General features: G+C 41.7%; 3 protein-coding genes across 3 annotated transcripts; 1 reads left to right on the top strand and 2 right to left on the bottom strand.

Moving 5' to 3' along the window:
* Positions 1-516: 516 nt before the first annotated feature.
* LOC100582132 (keratin-associated protein 9-7) lies at positions 517-1,026 on the bottom strand. Its single transcript, XM_030808216.1, has one exon. It carries the CDS (start codon positions 1,024-1,026, stop codon positions 517-519), a length of 510 nt encoding a protein of 169 aa, XP_030664076.1.
* Positions 1,027-6,236: 5,210 nt separating this feature from the next.
* Positions 6,237-6,934, bottom strand: LOC100581793 (keratin-associated protein 9-2-like). Its single transcript, XM_003279410.4, has one exon. The coding sequence runs from the start codon at positions 6,922-6,924 to the stop codon at positions 6,400-6,402; it is 525 nt and encodes a 174-aa protein (XP_003279458.2). The 5' UTR covers positions 6,925-6,934; the 3' UTR covers positions 6,237-6,399.
* A 12,053-nt stretch (positions 6,935-18,987) lies between these two features.
* LOC100581456 (keratin-associated protein 4-12) lies at positions 18,988-19,562 on the top strand. Its single transcript, XM_003279409.2, is given in 2 exon segments — positions 18,988-19,129; positions 19,132-19,562. Coding segments are annotated over 2 exon segments (573 nt in total).
* The last annotated feature ends 977 nt before the right edge of the window (positions 19,563-20,539 follow it).

A 20,539-nucleotide genomic window follows, 5' to 3' on the forward strand; every position in this document is an offset into this window, starting at 1 on the left:
TGTAAATCCCATATCAGGAATGCTTTCAAATAAAACGAAACACTATATGAGATGAGAATGTTTCAGAGTTTATTCAGAAACATATAGGTAAGAAACTCTTCTACCAGGGACATAACCCAAAGTCATCATGAAAAGAAGAAAGAAGGATACAAGAACCATGAGGAGGATATTGAAAACAAAAATATAATTGCGAAGATTATTGATCAGTTGCAGAAGCCTAAATTCCTTAGAAGCAAAGAATGAAGCTCTTGATTTTTGAGTCAAAGCTGAGATCATGACTCCAAATTGAGAATAGACGAAGCTGGCACATGATCCACAAGGTGTAAGGAAAAAGGGAAACAGGATGAAGTATTCTGACATGCCTCAAGCAGATTCCCAAGATTTTAAACATACAGAGAATTCATAAACATTTAGGTGACAGCATGGTGGCTGTCAGCAGCAAAGTAAATTAGTCCCTCAAAAGATAAGTCAGTTGAGCAGAGGTTGTGTAAGGATGGTAGTTCTCTTGGGAGTTGATCAGCAGCAAGAAGGCTGGCAGCAGCTGGACACACAGGTGGGCTGGAAGCAAGTGGTCCTGCAGCAGGTGGTCTCACAGCAGGCTGGGCGGCAGCAGGGCTGGCAGCAGCTGGAGCCACAGTTCTGGTTTATGCAACCAGGCAGACAGACACTCGTGGGGTGGTAGCAGGTTCTTCTGCAGTACACAGGTGCACAGGAGCTGCTCTGGCAACAGCTGGACCCACAGCTGGTTTGGCCACAGCAGCTGGACCCACAGCAGGTGGGCTGGCAGCAGGGTGTGCTGCAACAGGAAGGCTGGCAGCAGCTGGTCACACAGGTGGGCTGGCAGCAGGTGGTCCTGCAGCAGGTGTTTTGACAGCAAGTTGGGTGACAGCAAGGCTGGCAACAGCTGGACACACAGCAGGAGGGCTGGCAGCAGGGTGTGCTGCGGCAGGTGGTCACAGTTGTGGGCTGCCAGCAGGTGGTCCTGCAGCAGGTGGGCTGACAGCAAGGGGAGCAACAGTAGGTCATGGTGTCACGGGTGGAGGGTGGGCTTCTGTTCAGATGTGAGTTTCCTAGAATCTGATGACCGCTTGCAATCTGGACCTTTTATACACCTGGCCTCCAAAGTTTCCACTAATCAGCAGGACTTTTCCTTGTTGCTGTTTACATTGTTTTCCACAGTCTGTTTGGGATTGTCAAAGGGGAAGTTGTTTCTGAAATCTTATGAACCTTTTAAACTAAGGGTTCAATCTGTTTCTTAATTGTGAGTTACTCATAGAAAGTTTGTTTCAGATAAAAGGAAGGCAGTCTCGTCATCAGCATCATTCCTGCTCTGACCATCATCTGGTCATGTGATAGTTCCTGTTGATCTGGGAGGCTCAGGAAGTTCTCTCTGCCCAGCCTCATGGTTGGCTGTATGTAGCCTGGGAAGTGTCTGTGGGGAGAAGCATGATGCTGATGTATTTACAGTGACAAAATGAATCCATGCCTGGGCCCAAGACTAGTCACCCACCAAATTCTGACTGAAGACTAACAGGCATCTCTCTGTGCCACCCACATCATCTGTGTCTTTCAGTTCTTTGAACGTCACTTGGGAAGACGGTGTCTGGCACAGTGTGTTCCATGCGGCAGAGCAGATAGAGAACAGGTGGATGCAGAGAAATCCACTGGGATTTAGACAGCATCAAGCAATCTATGCCCTAGGGCGACCATTCATTCTGACTTGTCTGGGAGTGTGGGGATTTCCAGGATGAGAATGGAGGACTTTCTATCACATAACTGCTTGAGATTCAGGCCAACCAGCATGTGCTGTGGCTCTAGCCCTAAACCTAGTTACTAGCACAGTAAGTGTCATTTCTTCTATTTCTTTTCAATGAAGGGATTAGATGAGTTGAGATGATACCTGATTCATCGTGGAGTTCTAACACGTTTAAAACATTTTCTAGGTATCTCATTCATTTGAGAAGAATGCAAATTATTAATTTCCAACCTGATATAGTATTACATTGTAAATACATCTATGTCCCCATTACCAGGTTAGGAAATAGAAATTAATCCCATTCTCTCCCAGTTATATCCGCTTACTCATTTCCAAACAGCTAATCACTCTATCAAGTTATAATCCAGTAGGTGACTTTTGGCTTTTTAAAATTTTCACGTGAATAAAAATTATAGTATTTGCTTCTCTATTTCTTTGTTATAATCAAAAGGAATCGTTATCGCTTAGTCATTTTGGACTCTTCCTGTCAGCAGAGCAGCAGACAGAGAAAGGAGTTACTATTTGGTGAGGGGTAATTATCTTTATGCTATAAAGTGTAGCAGAATATATCTATAGCTCAGGATACTTAGTAAGTATATTAACTTACTAGCACTGCCATAATAAATTACTGTAAACCAAGTGGCTTAAATTTAGTTTTTTACAGTTCGGAAATTAAGATGTTGGCAATGTTGTTTTCATCTGAAGCCTGTGAGGGAAGTACCTGTTCCAGGTCTCTCTCCTTGACTTGTTGATGTCTATCATTTCCATGTGCGTTTGACATAATTTTTCTGTTATATGCATACTGTCTCTGAATTTCCCCCTTTTATATAGACATCAGTCATATTTAATCAGAGGCCTAATTGTTTCCAATATGACCTTGTCTTATCACATAACACTTTAAATGATTCTATTTGAATATGAGTTTTGGGGGAGAAAAATTAACCCATAACACTGGAGAATCTCATAGTGTGTCCATGTCCAGTGATAACCAGAAATCAGTAAGAACAGCAATCACAGTGGACAGTGGTATGGTAACTAGAGGCTCAGACCCTTCAGAAAGGAAGTTCTGAGCTACTCTATCAGGCAGTTATCCAGACCAAGAAGAGTGCTGGCCAGGGGTGAAGGGAGAATAGAACTGGTGGTAATTAATGGAGATTGTGAATCTCAGGTGCACTGTACTATAGCAGCAGTAAGTGTAGCTTATTTCATTGGCCTTCATTTTACATCTCACTTCCTCTCCTTTCTTTTCATTTCCTTCTTCTCTCTCCTTCCTCTTCCTTCCTTCTTTTCCTTCCTTCCTTTCTTTCTTCTTCTTCCTTTCTTTCTTCCCTGCTTTCTTCCTTCCTTTTCTCTTTTCTTTTCCTTTCTTTCTCTCTTTCTTTTTCTTTCTTTCTTTCTCCTTCCTTCCTTCCTTTTCTCTTTTCTTTTCTTTTCTTTTCCTTTCTTTCTCTCTTTCTTTTTCTTTCTTTCTTTCTCCTTCCTTCCTTCCTTCCTCTCTCTCTCTCTTTCTCTCTTTCTTTCTTTCCTTCCTTCCTTCTTTCTTCTTTCTTTCTTCCTTCCTTTTGTCCTCCACTCATCTTCTGTCCCTTCTCTTACTCCTCTTTCTCACCTTCTCTTCTTCCTTCTTCTAGAGCTTGTGGCTGTCCATCACATTTAAGTAGCAAAGGTTTTACTTGAGTGGAGCTAATTGTATATCGTAGATAACTTTTCATGACTGCACCCATATATATTAGATCTTAGTGTGCTTGGACTAATTTCCTTCTGTTAGAATCTGCATCTCTGTGCCTAAGGGCTCTTGTATTGCTGCTGTAAGAAGTCATGTCACCTGTGAATGCAACACAGAGAAAAACACTCAACCAATGATTCTGGAGAGCTGATTTATAAAGACTCTAGCTTCCTCATTCCTGAAGTAGGATAATTCTAGCTGGGTGTATTTCGTCATTTCTGATAATTTTCCCTTTAGTTTAAGCTTTAGCTGGTGACTGTGATACTGACTTGATAGTGTACCCTTTTCTGTATCACTTCTCCAATCCCTACCAGTGTGATCTGCACTTCCCAGTAAACTAGTTTCACTGGAATGCTTTCCTCAGAGTCTCTTCTGGGAGAAACTAATCTATGACAATACCCCAACTCTCTCACCCTCAATTTTCTCATCTCCACAAAGGGAATATTAATATCTATTTTGAAAGTTTGTTAAAGAATTAATAATAGCCAGGTGCAGTGGCTCACGCCTGTAATCCAAGCACTTTGGGAGGCTGAGGTGGGTGGATCACAAGGTCAGGAGTTCGAGACCATCCTGGCTAAAATGGTGAAACCTCATCTCTACTAAAAATACGTAGAATTAGTCAGGCGTGGTGGCGGGTGTCTGTAGTCCCAGCTACTCGGGAGTCTGAGGCAGGAGAATGGCATGAACCTGGGAGGCAGAGCTTGCAGTGAGTCGAGATCGCACCATTGCACCCCAGCCTAGGCGACAGAGCAAGACTCTGCCCCCCAAAAAAAAAAAAGAATTAGTAGTAATGTACACAAAGCATTTATCCAATATGTCTCCTATAGCAGGCAGCCCGGAATTAGTGATTTTGTTCAGAAAATTTCTAACTTTAATGTTGAAGATAAGAATATTTTTGTAATAATTAACTAGATCAACTAAATACTTTTCCTAGCAGTATTGAGGTGTAATTGACAAATAAAAATTGTGTCTGTTTCAGGTATACAAGGTGATGCTCTAATGTATGTATCCATTGTGAATAACATATTTATTAGCACACGTAGTTACCATTTCCTTTTTATTTTTGTTGTGTGAACATATAAGATCTAACTTCTTGGCAAATTTCAGGTATATGATAAAGTGTTTATAACTATAGTGATATTACTGTACATTAGACATGCTGAACTTATTCATCTTTCATAACTGATGCTGGTCAAAGAGAATGTCCTAGTTTTCATCTCCTTTACTTCATCCCTGAACGATGATCACAGTAAGTGGCCTTCAACCCTCAGCCAAGTCTTTAGACCATTCTAGATTCACAGTCTCAGAAGTTGGCATCTGTCATGGAAATGTACATTGTTAGCTCTTCAGAGGTATTTCTACCACTCCCCTGCTGGTAGGAGGTCCCAAGAAGGTGACCCAGGTCCCCAAACTTTATATTTCTCTCAGAGCCAGTATTGATCAGTCCTTCCATGAGTGAATGCTTAGCTTGCGTCAATTCAGGACCAAAAGCACCAACCTCTGTCTATCATGACTTCTATGAATGCATATGTTCTACTTTGCTCCTTTCTTACGTTCTTCTGAGTTCCCTGGAAACACAGTTTCAGTTTTTAGTTTCTTTAGATGCCTCGTATTGTTCTTACAAAATGAAGAAGGTGCTTTCATTCCCTTCCTTGGTTCAGAGATTATGGATTGTGCCAAGTCTTACATACCCATTGCATACTTTCTCAATTCCCAGCTTTATTCCTTACTTAATTTTCCTCATAACATTTCGATTAGGGGACAAATTGTCTTAATGTGGCATAAGGTATGGTCTGTATTTTACAAGGAATAACTTAGTTTCATTTTCTTTTTCAATAGGTATTCAGGAGAGGGAGGCCGTGTAAGAATTTTATTTACATCATACTGAGAATAAGTCACTTCAGATGAGACTCTCTCTTATGATGATATAATGAATTCTCAAGCATCTTTTTGATGCAGATGAATTGAATGATTGGCTGGTCAAAGGCTGAGATAAAAAGATCCCTGCATTCAGGGCAGCCATTAAATGCAGTCCCTGCTGCCATGTCATGCAGCTGCTGCTCACTGAGGTGTGGGAAAATAATTTGGGAATTTTTTGTGTGAAAAAAATATTATCGGCAAATATGAGAGATTATTCCTCTCATTGTTACATAAACTCAAGTGCATGCCTTGCTAGTGCTGACTTCCAATGTCATCTCACTATATTGAGAGTTAAATGCAAGTGTCCTTGGGCAGAAAGGGAAGACCTCAGCTTGGATCAGAATCTGTCCTTTTTTAGCTACATGACAACACACATTACATTTTTTCAGGTGAAAAATGAAGGTAATAATACATGATCATCTGTTTTGAGAATCAAATTGGATAATACCTATGGTATGTGATATGTGTGTAAATCCCATATCAGGAATGCTTTCAAATAAAACAAAACACCATATGAAATGAGGATGATTCAGAGTTTATTCAGAAACATATAGGTAAGAATCTCTGCTACCAGGGACACAACCCAAATTTATCATGAAAAGAAGGAAGGATACAAGAATGATGAGGAGGATATTGAAAACAAACAAACAAACAGACAAAAAAATTGCAAAGATTATTGATCAGTTGCAGAAGCCTAAATTCCTTAGAAGCAGAGAACGAAGCTCATGACTTTAGAGTCAAAGCTGAGACCATGACTCAAAATTGAGAACACACAAAGCTGGCACATGATCCACAAGGTATAAGGAAAAACAGAATCAGGATGAAGTTTTCTGCTGTCCCTCAAGCAGATTCCCAAGATTTTAAACATGCAGAGAATTCATAAAAATTTGGGTGACAGCATGGTGGCTGTCAGCAGCAAATTAAATTAGTCCCCCAAAAAATAAGTCAGTTGAGCAGAAAGTTGTTGTGTGAGGATAGTGGTTCTCTTGGGAGTTGATCAGCAGCAAGAAGGCTGGCAGCAGCTGGACACACAGGTGGGCTGGAAACAAGTGGTCCTGCAGCAGGTGGTCTCACAGCAGTCTGGGCGGCAGCAGGGCTGGCAGCAGCTGGAGCCACAGTTCTGGTTTAGGCAACCAGGCAGGCAGACAGTCGTGGGGTAATAGCAGGTTCTTCTGCAGTACACAGGTGCACAGGAGCTGCTCTGGCAACAGCTGGACCCACAGCTGGTTTGGCCACAGCAGCTGGACCCACAGCAGGTGGGCTGGCAGCAGGGTGTGCTGCAGCAGGAAGGCTGGCAGCAGCTGGTCACACAGGTGGGCTGGCAGCAGGTGGTCCTGCAGCAGGTGTTTTGACAGCAAGTTGGGCTGCAGCAAGGCTGGCAACAGCTGGACACACAGCAGGAGGGCTGGCAGCAGGGTGCGCTGCTGCAGGTGGTCACAGTTGTGGGCTTCCAGCAGGTGGTCCTGCAGCAGGTGGTCCTGCAGCAGGTAGGCTGACAGCAAGGGGAGCAACAGTGGGTCATGGTGTCAGGGGTGGAGGGTGGACTTCTGTTCAGAGGTGAGTTTCCCAGAATCTGATAACCCCTTGCAATCTGGACCTTTTATACACCTGGCCTCCAAAGTTTCCACCAATCAGCAGGACTTTTCCTTGTTGCTGTTTACACTGTTTTCCATACTCCCTTTGCGATTGTCAAAGGGGAAGTTGTTTCTGAAATCTTATGAATCTTTCGAAAGTAAGGGTTTAATCTGTTTTTTAATTGAGAATTACTCATAAAAACTTTGTTTCAGATAAAAGGAAGGCAGTCTCATCACCAGCATCATTCCTGCTCTGACCATCATCTGGTCATGTGATAGTTCCTGGTGATCCGGGAGGCAGATAGTTCTCTCTGTCCAGCCTCATGGTTGACTGTATGTAGACTGGGAAATGTCTGTGGGCAGTCGCGTGATGCTGATATGTTCACAGTGACGCATTGAATCTGTGCCCGGCACCAAGCCTATTTACCCACAGAAGTCTGATTCAAGAGTAACGGTGGCTCACGCTTGTAATCCCAGCACTTTGGGATGCCGCGGCGGGCGGATCACGAGGTCAGGAGATCGAGACCACGGTGAAACCCCGTCTCTACTAAAAATACAAAAAATTAGCCGGGCGTGGTGGTGGGCGCCTGCAGTCCCAGCTACTCGGAGAGGCTGAGGCAGGAGAATGGCGTGAACCCGGGAGGCGGAGCTTGCAGTGAGCCGAGATCGCGCCACTGCACTCCAGCCTGGGCGACAGAGCGAGGCTCCGTCTCAAAAAAAAAAAAGAGTAACAAGCATCTTTCTGGCTACAACCTATTCCACCTGTGTCTTCCAGTTCTATTAAACTCACTAGGGAAAGGGTGTTTGGCACAATGTGTTCCAAAATGCAGAGCTAGACCAAAGCAGGTGGGTAGAAAAAGGAGTCCACTGGGATTCAGAAAGCATCAAGTGTCTCTGTGATGGTGTTGCCGTTTACCCTGATTTGCCTGGGACTGAAGGGTTTACCAGCATGGGACTCTCTGTGACGTAAGTGCTCTAGATTCGGGCAAATTAAGCGGAGTTCTGGTCCTAGCTTGTTAAGCTTGCTAGTTCTAATACTTTTTGTACTTTTTTTTTTTTGCTGTGACAGAAAATTGCACATGTGCAGTCGTGACTCGTAAAAAATAGTAATAGTTTTCTTCGCTTTATAAGAGTATTTTAAATCTTGCTTTTTTTTGGCCCTTGTCCAGGGGTAGACCCTCCAGGACAATGTCTAATAGAATGGTGTAGTGTATGTCTTTTTATATTCTTTGGATAGAAAGGAGAACTCTCAGTATTTCACAATTAATTACAATGCTTTCTGTCTTTTTTGTAGATTCATTTCATCATAGCAACAGGGCTTGTTCTATTCCTTATTTTCTGAGAGATAGAAAACTGAAAATATACTGAAATTTACAAAATGCTTTTTCTTTATAAGCTGAAATCATGTTATAATTATTCTACCTTTTCCAGTAAATATTATTTTATTCTATGTTTTTTGAGACAGAGTCTTGCTCCGTCACCCAGGTTGGAGTGCAGTGGTACAATCTCGGCTCACTGCAATCTCTACTTCCCAGGTTTAAGAGATTCTCTTGCCTCAACCTCCTGAGTAGTTGGGACTACGGGAGAACACCACCATGCCCAGCTAATTTTTGTATTTTTAATAGAGACAGGGTTTCACCACGTTGGCCAGCTGATCGCGAACTCCTGAACTCAAGTGATCCACCTGCCTCTGCTTCCCAAAATGTGTTATTTTAAAAGTTGATTAATGATCAAATATTAGCTCAGTCTTGTATTTCTGAAAACAATTCATGTGGTTATGATCATATGTATATGCCACTGGATTTTATTTACCTATATTTTGTTTAGGATATTTACTATCATTGCATGCCAAAAATATATTCTCCTATTCTTACTCTATTTCCTCTACCTTCTCTAAGTAAAGAAATTCTGAATATAGCAAAATTCCTACCCTTCTGTGCCCAATTTGACCTTGATGTGACCCCTGTATTGGTTTTTCTGAAGGCAATTTCATGCCCCATGAAATAGTCTAGCAATTCTATTGCAGAGCGTGGGCTTGGGGCTCAACAGCTCTCTTTTCAACAGGGGCACTAGACTATCCCATGGGTCCCTTTCTGACACACACACCCCATGGGGGGAACTCCCAGGAGATACTTGTAGCCCAGTTGTAGTCTTTCTTATCTACTTTGACAGAAACAATGAAGTCTAGCCCAATTATCTGGAATCTATACTTAGTCATTTCTACAACAATATTGTATTAATCTAGAGAACTTGAGTGAGGAATTGTCTTTAATCTGCAACTCAAATTATAGGAGGAGGAAATTACATCAGGATATGTAGATATCACTTAAATTCATTGAGGAGAACCTGGGGGAAAGTGTGATTGGTGGATCACAAATAACAATATAGTGGTATCAGATTATCACTTGATTAACAAACACATAAAACATGAGAGCCCATGCAGCTCTCTAACAACAGGCCTACTGCACTGAGTTTTACATGTAGATTTTTGAAGAGAGTGGAAAGAAAACACTGAGTTTCCTGAGAATATAAGTAGACATGTATGACAGAATATCATAATCGGTTCTTAAATATTATGGCAGAAATGAATGAAGTGAAAGTTTACACTAACATGTAAGAAATATCACTATTTAGGCCCTATAGAGAGATGGCTTTGGACAGAAAAATAAGAGAGATTAGATTGCCCTTGGAACTTCAAAGTTACACAAAAAGAAACAGAGCAAATTTATGCACAGACATCTTAAAATGAATGAATGGCTTCGAGGCTAGCCAAATTTATTCTAGTCTGATAAGGATTTCAAAGTGAATATTTCTTTCTTTTTTTTTGAATTTTATTTTATTTATTTTATTTATTATACTTTAGGTTTTAGGGTACATGTGTGCAATGTGCAGGTTTGTTACATATGTATCCATGTGCCATGTTGTTTTGTTGCACCCATTAACTCGTCATTTAGCATTAGGTATATCTCCTAATGCTGTCCCTCCCCCCTCCCCCCACCCCACAACAGTCCCTGGAGTGTGATGTTCCCCTTCCTGTGTCCATGAGTTCTCATTGTTCAATTCCCACCTATGAGTGAGAACATACGGTGTTTGGTTTTTTGACCTTGTGATAGTTTACTGAGAATGATGTTTTCCAGTTTCATCCATGTCCCTACAAAGGACATGAACTCATCATTTTTTATGGCTGCATAGTATTCCATGGTGTACATGTGCCACATTTTCTTAATCCAGTCTATCGTTGTTGGACATTTGGGTTGGTTCCAAGTCTTTGCTATTGTGAATAGTGCCGCAATAAACATACGTGTGCATGTGTCTTTATAGCAGCATGATTTATAGTCCTTTGTGTATATACCCAGTAATGGGATGGCTGGGTCAAATGGTATTTCTAGCTCTAGATCCCTGAGGAATCACCACACTGACTTCCACAATGGTTGAACTAGTTTACAGTCCCACCAACAGTGTAAAAGTGTTCCTATTTCTCCACATCTTCTCCAGCACCTGTTGTTTCCTGACTTTTTAATGATGGCCATTCTAACTGGTGTGAGATGGTATCTCATTGGGGTTTTGATTTGCATTTCTCTGATGGCCAGTGATGATGAGCATTTTTTCATGTGTTTTTTGCTGCATAAATGTCTTCTTTTGAGAAGTATCTGTTCATGTCCTTTGCCCACTTTTTGATGGGGTTGTTTGTTTTTTTCTTGTAAGTTTGTTTGAGTTCATTGTAGATTCTGGATATTAGCCTTTTGTCAGATGAGTAGTTTGCAAAAATTTTCTCCCATTCTGTAGGTTGCCTGTTCACTCTGATGGTAGTTTCTTTTGCTGTGCAGAAGCTCTTTAGTTTAATTAGATCCCATTTGTCAATTTTGGCTTTTGTTGCCATTGCTTTTGTTGTTTTAGACATGAAGCCCTTGCCCACGCCTATGTCCTGAATGGTATTGCCTAGGTTTTCTTCTAGGGTTTTTATGGTTTTAGGTCTAACATGTAAGTCTTTAATCCATCTTGAATTAATTTTTGTATAAGGTGTAAGGAAGGGATCCAGTTTCAGCTTTCTACATATGGCTAGCCAGTTTTCCCAGCACCATTTATTAAATAGGGAATCCTTTCCCCATTGCTTGTTTTTGTCAGGTTTGTCAAAGATCAGATAGTTGTAGATATGCGGCATTATTTCTGAGGGCTCTGTTCTGTTCCATTGATCTACGTCTCTGTTGTGGTACCAGTACATGCTGTTTTGGTAACTGTAGCCTTGTAGTATAGTTTGAATCAGGTAGCGTGATGCCTCCAGCTTTGTTCTTTTGGCTTAGGATTGACTTGGCGATGCGGGCTCTTTTTTGGTTCCATATGAACTTTAAAGTAGTTTTTTCCAATTCTGTGAAGAAAGTCATTGGTAGCTTGATGGGGATGGCATTGAATCTATAAATTACCTTGGGCAGTATGGCCCTTTTCATGATATTGATTCTTCCAACCCATGAGTATGGAATGTTCTTCCATTTGTTTGTATCCTCTTTTATTTCATTGAGCAGTGGTTTGTAGTTCTCCTTGAAGAGGTCCTTCACATCCCTTGTAAGTTGGATTCCTTGGTATTTTATTCTCTTTGAAGCAATTGTGAATGGGAGTTCCCTCATGATTTGGCTCTCTGTTTGTCTGTGATTGATGTACAAGAATGCTTGTGATTTTTGTACATTGATTTTGTATCCTGAGACTTTGCTGAAGTTGCTAATTAGCTTAAGAAGATTTTGGGCTGAGACAATGGGGTTTTCTAGATATACAATCATGTCATCTGCAAACAGAGACAATTTGACTTCCTCTTTTCCTAATTGAATACTCTTTATTTCCTTCTCCTGCCTGATTGCCCTGGCCAGAACTTCCAGCACTATGTTGAATAGGAGTGGTGAGAGAGGGCATCCCTGTCTTGTGCCAGTTTTCAAAGGGAATGCTTCCAGTTTTTGCCCATTCAGTACGATATTGGCTGTGGGTTTGTCATAGATAGCTCTTATTATTTTGAGATACGTCCCATCAATACCTAATTTATTGAGAGTTTTTAGCATGAAGAGTTGTTGAATTTTGTCAAAGGCCTTTTCTGCATCTATTGAGATAATCATGTGGTTTTTGTCTTTGGTTCTGTTTATATGCTGGATTACATTTATTGATTTGTGTATGTTGAACCAGCCTTGCATCCCAGGGATGAAGCCCACTTGATCACGGTGTATAAGCTTTTTGATGTGCTGCTGGATTTGGTTTGCCAGTATTTTATTGAGGATTTTTGCATCAATGTTCATCAGGATGTTGGTCTGAAATTCTCTTTTTTGGTTATGTCTCTGCCAGGCTTTGGTATCAGGACGATGCTGGCCTCATAAAATGTGTTAGGGAGGATTCCCTCTTTTTCTATGGATTGGAATAGTTTCAGAAGGAATGGTACCAGTTCCTCCTTGTACCTCTGGTAGAATTCGGCTGTGAATCCATCAGGTCCTGGACTCTTTTTGGTTGGTAAGCTATTGATTATTGCCACAATTTCAGAGCCTGTTATTGGTCTATTCAGAGATTCAACTTCTTCCTGGTTTAGTGTTGGGAGGGTGTATTTGTCGAGGAATTTATCCATTTCTTCTAGATTTTCTAGTTTATTTCTGTAGAGGTGTTTGTAGTATTCTCTGAAGGTAGATTGTATTTCTGTGGGATGGGTGGTGATATCCCCTTTTTCATTTTTTATTGCATCTATTTGATTCTTCTCTCTTTTCTTCTTTATTAGTCTTGCTAGCGGTCTATCAATTTTGTTGATCTTTTCAAAAAACCAGCTCCTGGATTCATTAATTTTTTGAAAGGTTTTTTGTGTCTCTATTTCCTTCAGTTCTGCTCTGATTTTAGTTATTTCTAGCCTTCTGCTAGCTTTTGAATGTGTTTGCTCTTGCTTTTCTAGTTCTTTTAATTGTGATGTTAGGGTGTCAATTTTGGATCTTTCCTGCTTTCTCTTGTGGGCATTTAGTGCTATAAATTTCCCTCTACACACTGCTTTGAATGTGTCCCAGAGATTCTGGTATGTTGTGTCTTTGTTCTTGTTGGTTTCAAAGAACATCTTTATTTCTGCCTTCATTTCATTATGTACCCAGTAGTCATTCAGGAGCCGCTTGTTCAGTTTCCATGTAGTTGAGCGGTTTTGAGTGAGTTTCTTAATCCTGAGTTCTGGTTTGATTGCACTGTGGTCTGAGAGACAGTTTGTTATAATTTCTGTTCTTTTACATTTGCTGAGGAGAGCTTTACTTCCAACTGTGTGGTCAATTTTGGAATAGGTGTGGTGTGCTGCTGAAAAAAATGTATATTCTGTTGATTTGGGGTGGAGAGTTCTGTAGATGTCTGTTAGGTCAGCTTGGTGCAGAGCTGAGTTCAATTCCTGGATATCCTTGTTAACTTTCTGTCTCATTGATCTGTCTAATGTTGAGAGTGGTGTGTTAAAATCTCCCATTATTATTGTGTGGGAGTTTAAGTACCTTTGTAGGTCACTCAGGACTTGCTTTATGAATCTGGGTGCTCTTGTATTGGGTGCATATATATTTAGGATAGTTAGCTCTTCTTGTTGAATTGATCCCTTTACCATTATATAATGGCCTTCTTTGTCTCTTTTGATCTTTGTTGGTTTAAAGTCTATTTTATCAGAGACTAGGATTGCAACCCCTGCCTTTTTTTGTTTTCCATTTGCTTGGTAGATCTTCCTCCATCCCTTTAGGTTTCATTATATTTGCAGTGGATATGTGACTAAACCATTTTACAATAAGGGCTGCTACAAAAATCCTTGGCATGGTATGACTCACAGATTGGAAAGCATGACTTTTAGAACTACTCCATGTCAAGCTTCACATGACATCTGATCTACGGAAGAAGGTGGAAAATCTGTAAACATAGATGAGGCTCACAAGGAAGGATGATGAGATGGTTCAGGAGGAAAGGGCGGATGGTGTAAGAGTCAGTACATTTAGCATAGAATATTTAGTCAGCATCTGAACCAAGATGATGCATACAAAGAAAGACATGCAAGATGGACTTCAGGAAGAATCAATGTGATAAATTCTAATCCACTGGGAAAAAAATGTTTTTCATTTAAGTTGGAAAACATAATTGCCTAATTTAACAATTGCTAAGTTATTAGAATAAACGATAACCAGAGAAGAGCTCCCTCACCAGGGTATAAAAGGGGACCTAGGCAAGATTTCCAGATTTTAAAAAATATACCATTTTGGAAACCCACTTAGAACCTGCTCCCTCTGACACCATGACCAACTCTTGTTGTGGTTCTGTTTGCTCTGACCAGAGCTATGGCCAGGGCCTCTGTCGGGAGAGCTGCTACCATCCCAGCTATTGCCAGACCAGCTGATGTGGGACCGCCTGATGCTGTCCCAGCTGCCACAGGCCCCAGTGCTGCCAGTGCCTGTGTTGCCAGCTCCCCTGCTACTGCCCCAGCTGCTGCATTTTTAGTTCCTGCAGACCTTCTTCCTGTATCTCCAGCTGCTGTTGTCCTTCTTGCTGTATTTCAAGCTGCTTCCATCCTTGCTGTTGGCAGACGACTTGCTGCTATCCCAGCTGCTGTGTGTCTGGCTGTTGTCACCCTAGCTGCTGTGTATCAAGCAGCTGCTACCCTTTCTGCTGCCAGACCACCTGCTATAGAACAACCTGCTGCAACCCCATCTGCTGTGGCCGTTATGATCACTGAATGTCCTGCTCTGGGTCCATGAACCTTCTTGCCTTTATCCTTCCTTCTAGGCAGAGAGCATCTATTCACAGAACATGTGGACTTCCTGATGTCATGAACTTACAAACAGATCTATGCACTGATTCAGAAAACCCTAGGCTCTATATTATTTATTCTTTTTTATAGGAAACTTTATTGCTAGTGAATCAGAATTTACAGCCAGATTTTGCATCAAATTGTTTTAGAATTTCTAATTCTGATTCAAAATACAGAAGTCTTCTCATGTTCCCCTTTTAGCTTTTTTCTTCCTAATGTTTTTCTGCGTGGAATCCATTTTCATGTGGAATTGCCTGATGATCCCCAATAAAACTTCTCAGCATTCAAAGGCACCAAAATTGCTCATCTCATTATTTATTAATAATGAAATGGTCTGTGCATATTTCTATCTCTTTTCCTGCATGACACAGGAGTACATGTTATTAGGGGACCACACAATAGAAAAATTAAACTGGTATTCACCAGTGAGATTTTAATCCAAAATGGAATTCAGTCCCACAGCAGAAATAGGAAAATGTTTACAGGGAGTCTTCATTGAACATAACACATGTAACATGAGACCTGTGAATTGCAATTGCCTCCAAAAGAGAAAGTTCTCAATAAACTACACTCCATGAATTGATTTAAACCAATCTAAATAGTGGAAGCTCCATGTATAGAATAGTCCATGGACTCCAGAATTAGAGTTTTGGCTGAATTCTGTACTGCACACCAACTATGGCCTTGGATATGTCTCTTCAACTCTCTCAAATAGGATTGCTTTTCTCTAGAGAAAGGATCACAATACCTACCTATTAAGATGTTCATAAAAACTCAATAAATAAAAGTTCATGGTAGGCAGATGAAAGCATGCTCCCTTTTACTTCCAAGTAGCCTCATAGGTATGTCTGTGTGTGTGTGTGTAACTTTTTATTTCAAAATAACTATAGATTCACAAAAGTTTGGGAAAGAAAAGCAACAAAGTTCCATGTACTCTGTACCCAGGTTTCCCTGATGATTACATCTTACATAACTATAGCACATATCAAACTCCAGAAATTGACCTTGGTACAACCCACAAAACTTGTTCAGATTTTATCAGTTTTACATGCACTTGTGTGTGTGTGTGTGTATGTCTCTGCATGCAGTTCTATGCAATTTTATCATGTGTATAGATTTGTGTAACCATCACCACCAGCAGATACTGAATTGTTCCATCTCCAGAAGGCCACATCTCTTCCTCCAAGTCATCATCCACAACCCCTAGAAACCCCTATTCTGTTCTCCATTGTTATAATTTTATTTTAAGAATAAAATATAATATGGAATTGTATAATATGTAATCTTTGGTTGTTGGCATTTTACCATCAACAAAATTCTCTTGAGATCCTCCAAGTTATATTAACAGTTTATTCCTTTTCATTGCTGAGTAGTATTCCATATTGAAAGGTGTCTTAGGTGTTTCAAGTTCAGATTTATTTATTTAGAAAAATGTATTGAGGCTTCCCACTTGCAGGTGAAATTTGCCACTTTTTAGTTGCAAAACATTCTGTCTACTTCTAGTATTCTTGGATTTAGTAAATTCTACTGTACTTAAAAAATTCTTCATACTTAAGGCTTTAAAAATGTTCATAAAAGGCCAGACATGGTGGCTCACCCCTGTAATCCCAGTACTTTGGGAGGCAAAGGCAGGTGGATCACGAGGTCAGGAGATCAAGACCATCCTGGCTAACACGGTGAAACCCCGTCTCTACTAAAAATACAAAAAATTAGCTGGGTGTGGTGGCACACACCTGTAGTCCCAGCTACTCAGGAGGCTGAGGCAGGAGAATAGCTTGAACGCAGGAGGCGGAGGTTGCAGTGAGCCAAGATCACACCACTGCACTCCAGCCTGGGCAACAGAGCGAGACTCTGTCTCAAAAGAAAAAGAAAAAGAAAGAAAAAAAAGAAAAGAAAAGTAAAAAAGAAATGCCGGGCGCAGTGGCTCATGCCTGTAATCCCAGCACTTTGGGAGGCCGAGGCAGGTGGATCACAAGGTCAGGAGTTCAAGACCAGCCTGGCTAACATGGTGAAACCCCGTCTCTACCAAAAATACAAAAATTAGCTGGGCATGGTGGTGCGTGCCTGTAATCTCAGCTACTCGGGAGGCTAAGACGGGAGAATTGCTTGAACCAGGAACTTGGAGGTGGAGGTTGCAGGTAGCTGAGATTGCGCCACTGCACTCCAGCCTGGGCTACAGAGCAAGACTTCATCTCAAAAAAAAAATAAATAAATAAAATAGAGAGGGGGTAGAAAACAGATCATAAAGGGAGACAGCACATGGCTGAAGGGGACCAAGTCCCTCACAGCCTTTCCAATGAACAGACGTGAGCCACCGCGCCTGGCCTGGAGACCATTACCTTTTTTTTTTCTTTTTTGAGATGGTGTCTTGCTCTGTCTCCCAGGCTGGAGTGCAGTGGCGCGATCTTGGCTCACTGCAACCTCTGTCTCCGAGGTTCAAGCGATTCTCCTGCCTCAGCCTCCTGATTAGCTGGGATTACAGGCCCATGCCACCATACCTGGCTAATTTTTGTATTTTTAGTAGAGACAGGATTTCACCATGTTGATCAGGATGTGGAGACCATTATTCTAAGTGAAGTAACTCAGGAATGGAAAATCAAACATCGTATGTTCTCACTCATAAGTGGGAGCTAAGCTATGAGGATGTAAAGGCATAAGAATGACACAGTGGACTTTGGGAACTCAGGAGAAAGGGTGGGAGAGGGGATGAGGGATAAAAGACTAAACACTGGGTACAGTGTACACTGTTTGAGTGATGGGTGAGCCAAAATTCTCAGAAATCACCACTCAAGAAATTGTTCATGTAACCAAATGCCACCTCTTCCTCAAAAACCTATTGAAATAATTTTTAAAAGTGAATATAGAACTTTAATACACAGTTTTTCAAAGAAGACATAAGAATGACCACCTGGTACATGAAAAATGCTCAATATCACTAATCATGAGGGAAATGCAAATCCAATCCACAGTGAGTTACAACCTCACACCTATGAGAATGGCTATTACCAAAACGTCAAAAGTTAACTAGTGCTGGCAAAGATGTGAAGAAAAGGGAACCCTGGCATGGTGTTGGTGGAAATGAAAATTGGTATAGCGATTATGGGAAACAGTAGGAAGATTTCTCAAAAAATTAAAAATAGAGCTGCTGTACGATCCAGTAATTCCTATTCTGAGTATATATCCAAAGGAAACTAAATCAGTATTTCAAAGAGATGGAATTCTCATGTTGCATGGGAATTTATTTTATTCCTATGTTGATTGTAGCTTTATTCATTATAGCCACGATGTGAAATAATCTAAGAGTCCATCACTGGAGGAATGGATAAAGAAAATGGATAAACAAAACATATTGATGTAAATGAATATGTGTATATATATATATATATATATATATGCACACACATACACATAAAATGGAATACTATTAGCCATTGAAGAAGGAAAACCAGCCCCACAGAGCATACAGATGAGGGACCTGTACCTTTTAGTACAGCTGATGTCCACAGCCAGTGTCCCCCAAGATGCTCTAAAACTGAGTCTTGGAAGTTTGTTTCTGGAGAAAAAGAAAAATCAAAATTTCATGACTTAGTTTTCCACCTTAAAATAGTTCTGTGCTTCCCATCAAAAAGTATAGAAAATGGGTCAGGATTCAAAGTACAAAGCATGGGGAATGAATATGTCCTGATCATATTTGTGTTTTCATGCCAGTGGTCAACTGTTTCACATTCAAGCCTTCACTGCCCATCTGAATGAGCCCTCAGACTGAAATGCAGCTTTATCCTCTTGAGTCACTAAAAAGAGTTATGGGCCTGTAAGAATCACACGGACTAGAGGGAAGACATAATGTGTTAAGGAAAATGAGGCTGCAGCTCATAGTACCTACAAGCAGATGTCACGTGGCAGCTCCAGGAGGAAGCTACAGTAAGAGAGACACAGGAGGTGGTTCAGGAAGAGCTGACATGAGGAATCCTAACACATCAGGGAAGTGAGATAGTGTTTCCCACCCACGTGGACAAAGTTAATCAGAAAAACAAACTTGCCTAATTTGATAATTGCCTATTTATTAGGACAAACAACAACAAGGAGAGAGTGCTGCATCTGATGACATCAGCCCTTAGCAGGGTATAAAAGAGGATCTGGGGCAAGGAGACTTCCGAACCTTCCAAATCCTCCTTCCTGGAACAAATCTTCCAAACCCTTCTTCCTGGAAATCCACCCAGAAGCTCCACCCCCTGACACCATGGTCAGCTCCTGTTGTGGCTCTGTCTGCTCTGACCAGGGCTGTGGCCTGGAGAACTGCTGCAGCCCCAGCTGCTGCCAGACCACCTGCTGCAGGCCCCAGTGCTGCCAGTCTGTGTGCTGCCAGCCCACCTGCTGCCGCCCAGCTGCTGTCAGACCACCTGCTGCAGGACCACCTGCTGCCGCCCCAACTGCTGTGTGTCCAGCTGCTGCAGACCCCAGTGCTGCCAGTCTGTGTGCTGCCAGCCCACCTGCTGCCGCCCCAGCTGCTGTCAGACCACCTGCTGCAGGACCACCTGCTGCCGCCCCAGCTGCTGTGTGTCCAGCTGCTGCAGGCCCCAGTGCTGCCAGTTTGTATGCTGCCAGCCCACCTGCTGCCGCCCCAGCTGCTGCCAGACCACCTGCTGCCGCCCCAGCTGCTGTGTGTCCAGCTGCTGCAGACCCCAGTGCTGCCAGTCTGTATGCTGCCAGCCCACCTGCTGCCAGACCACCTGCTGCAGGACCAACTGCTACCGCCCCAGCTGCTGTGTGTCCACCTACTGCCGCCCAACCTGCTCTAGTGGCTCTTGCTGCTGATGCCCTCACCTACACTCACCTGCCTTTATTAACCAGCATTCTTGATATAGTCCACCTGTGAACTGAATCATGCAAGGCCAATTGGACAACCTCAGTTCCAACCAATTCTTGGATTGAGTTTGGCCTTCAAATATGCTCACCAAACATTATGTTGCTACCCTCTACCAAATGAATACAAGTTTGAATTTTCTCTGAAATATGTCAACCCCATGTTCCCTGAATTGAAATATTTGCTCCCTACCATAATTTATCACATGGAGCTATTCCTCTATCTTAAATAAATTTTATTTTTTGAGGCATACAAATACTATATGGGCATTGTGTCTCATTATTTTTCCTTCTTGAATTCTCATCCTTACCTGTCAAATTTTCTGATGTTCTTCCTTGCAGAGGGAGAGGACCACAGCAGATGATATCAGGGGCTCCACCTCTATCCTATCAGCACTCTCCATTCAAATATAGGAAAATGGTTCCTTAGAGCAGGCACCTGGAACTCTCTACCTGAGGACTTTCTCTGGATAAAGGAGCAAACTCTGGGCTAGAGACTTAAAGCCTCTAGGAACAGCACTCAGAGAATGAGTGGGAGTTGGTAATATATGCCCTGGCTTGTTTCCCTCCAGTGGGGGGTATGTCAAACCAGTCTTCCAAAGGTCCTCAGTGGGATTTATTCCAGATGCCTACAGGAACATTCTGATCATGAACTCACTCTATAATGACTTTCCCTCCTTCCCAGGGTCATTCTTCAAATTTCCTCCAGTGTCTCTTGGGTTAATTGTCCAAATATACCACATGTTCTCAGATCCTCTTTTGTGGGTTTGCTCTAGAGGGCACACAGTCTAAAACAGCAGTATTCCTAATCTCAGTATCAGTGTCCTTCAAAATGTTTTTGTACAATATGAATGGTTACCATAGATTTTGGTCAACTCGAGTTTATTGTCACCTGAATGAACACCTCTGAACATTTTGCTGTTTTTTTT

This window comes from Nomascus leucogenys, unplaced genomic scaffold (assembly GCF_006542625.1).
Source record: "Nomascus leucogenys isolate Asia unplaced genomic scaffold, Asia_NLE_v1 Super-Scaffold_285, whole genome shotgun sequence".
In the NCBI taxonomy this organism is placed as follows: domain Eukaryota; kingdom Metazoa; phylum Chordata; class Mammalia; order Primates; family Hylobatidae; genus Nomascus; species Nomascus leucogenys.

Excerpts from the sequence above, each read along its gene's own strand:
- LOC100582132 (XM_030808216.1), bottom strand. The coding sequence starts at position 1,026 with ATGACCTACTGTTGCTCCCCTTGCTGTCAGCCCACCTGCTGCAGGACC.
- LOC100581793 (XM_003279410.4), bottom strand. The coding sequence starts at position 6,924 with ATGACCCACTGTTGCTCCCCTTGCTGTCAGCCTACCTGCTGCAGGACC.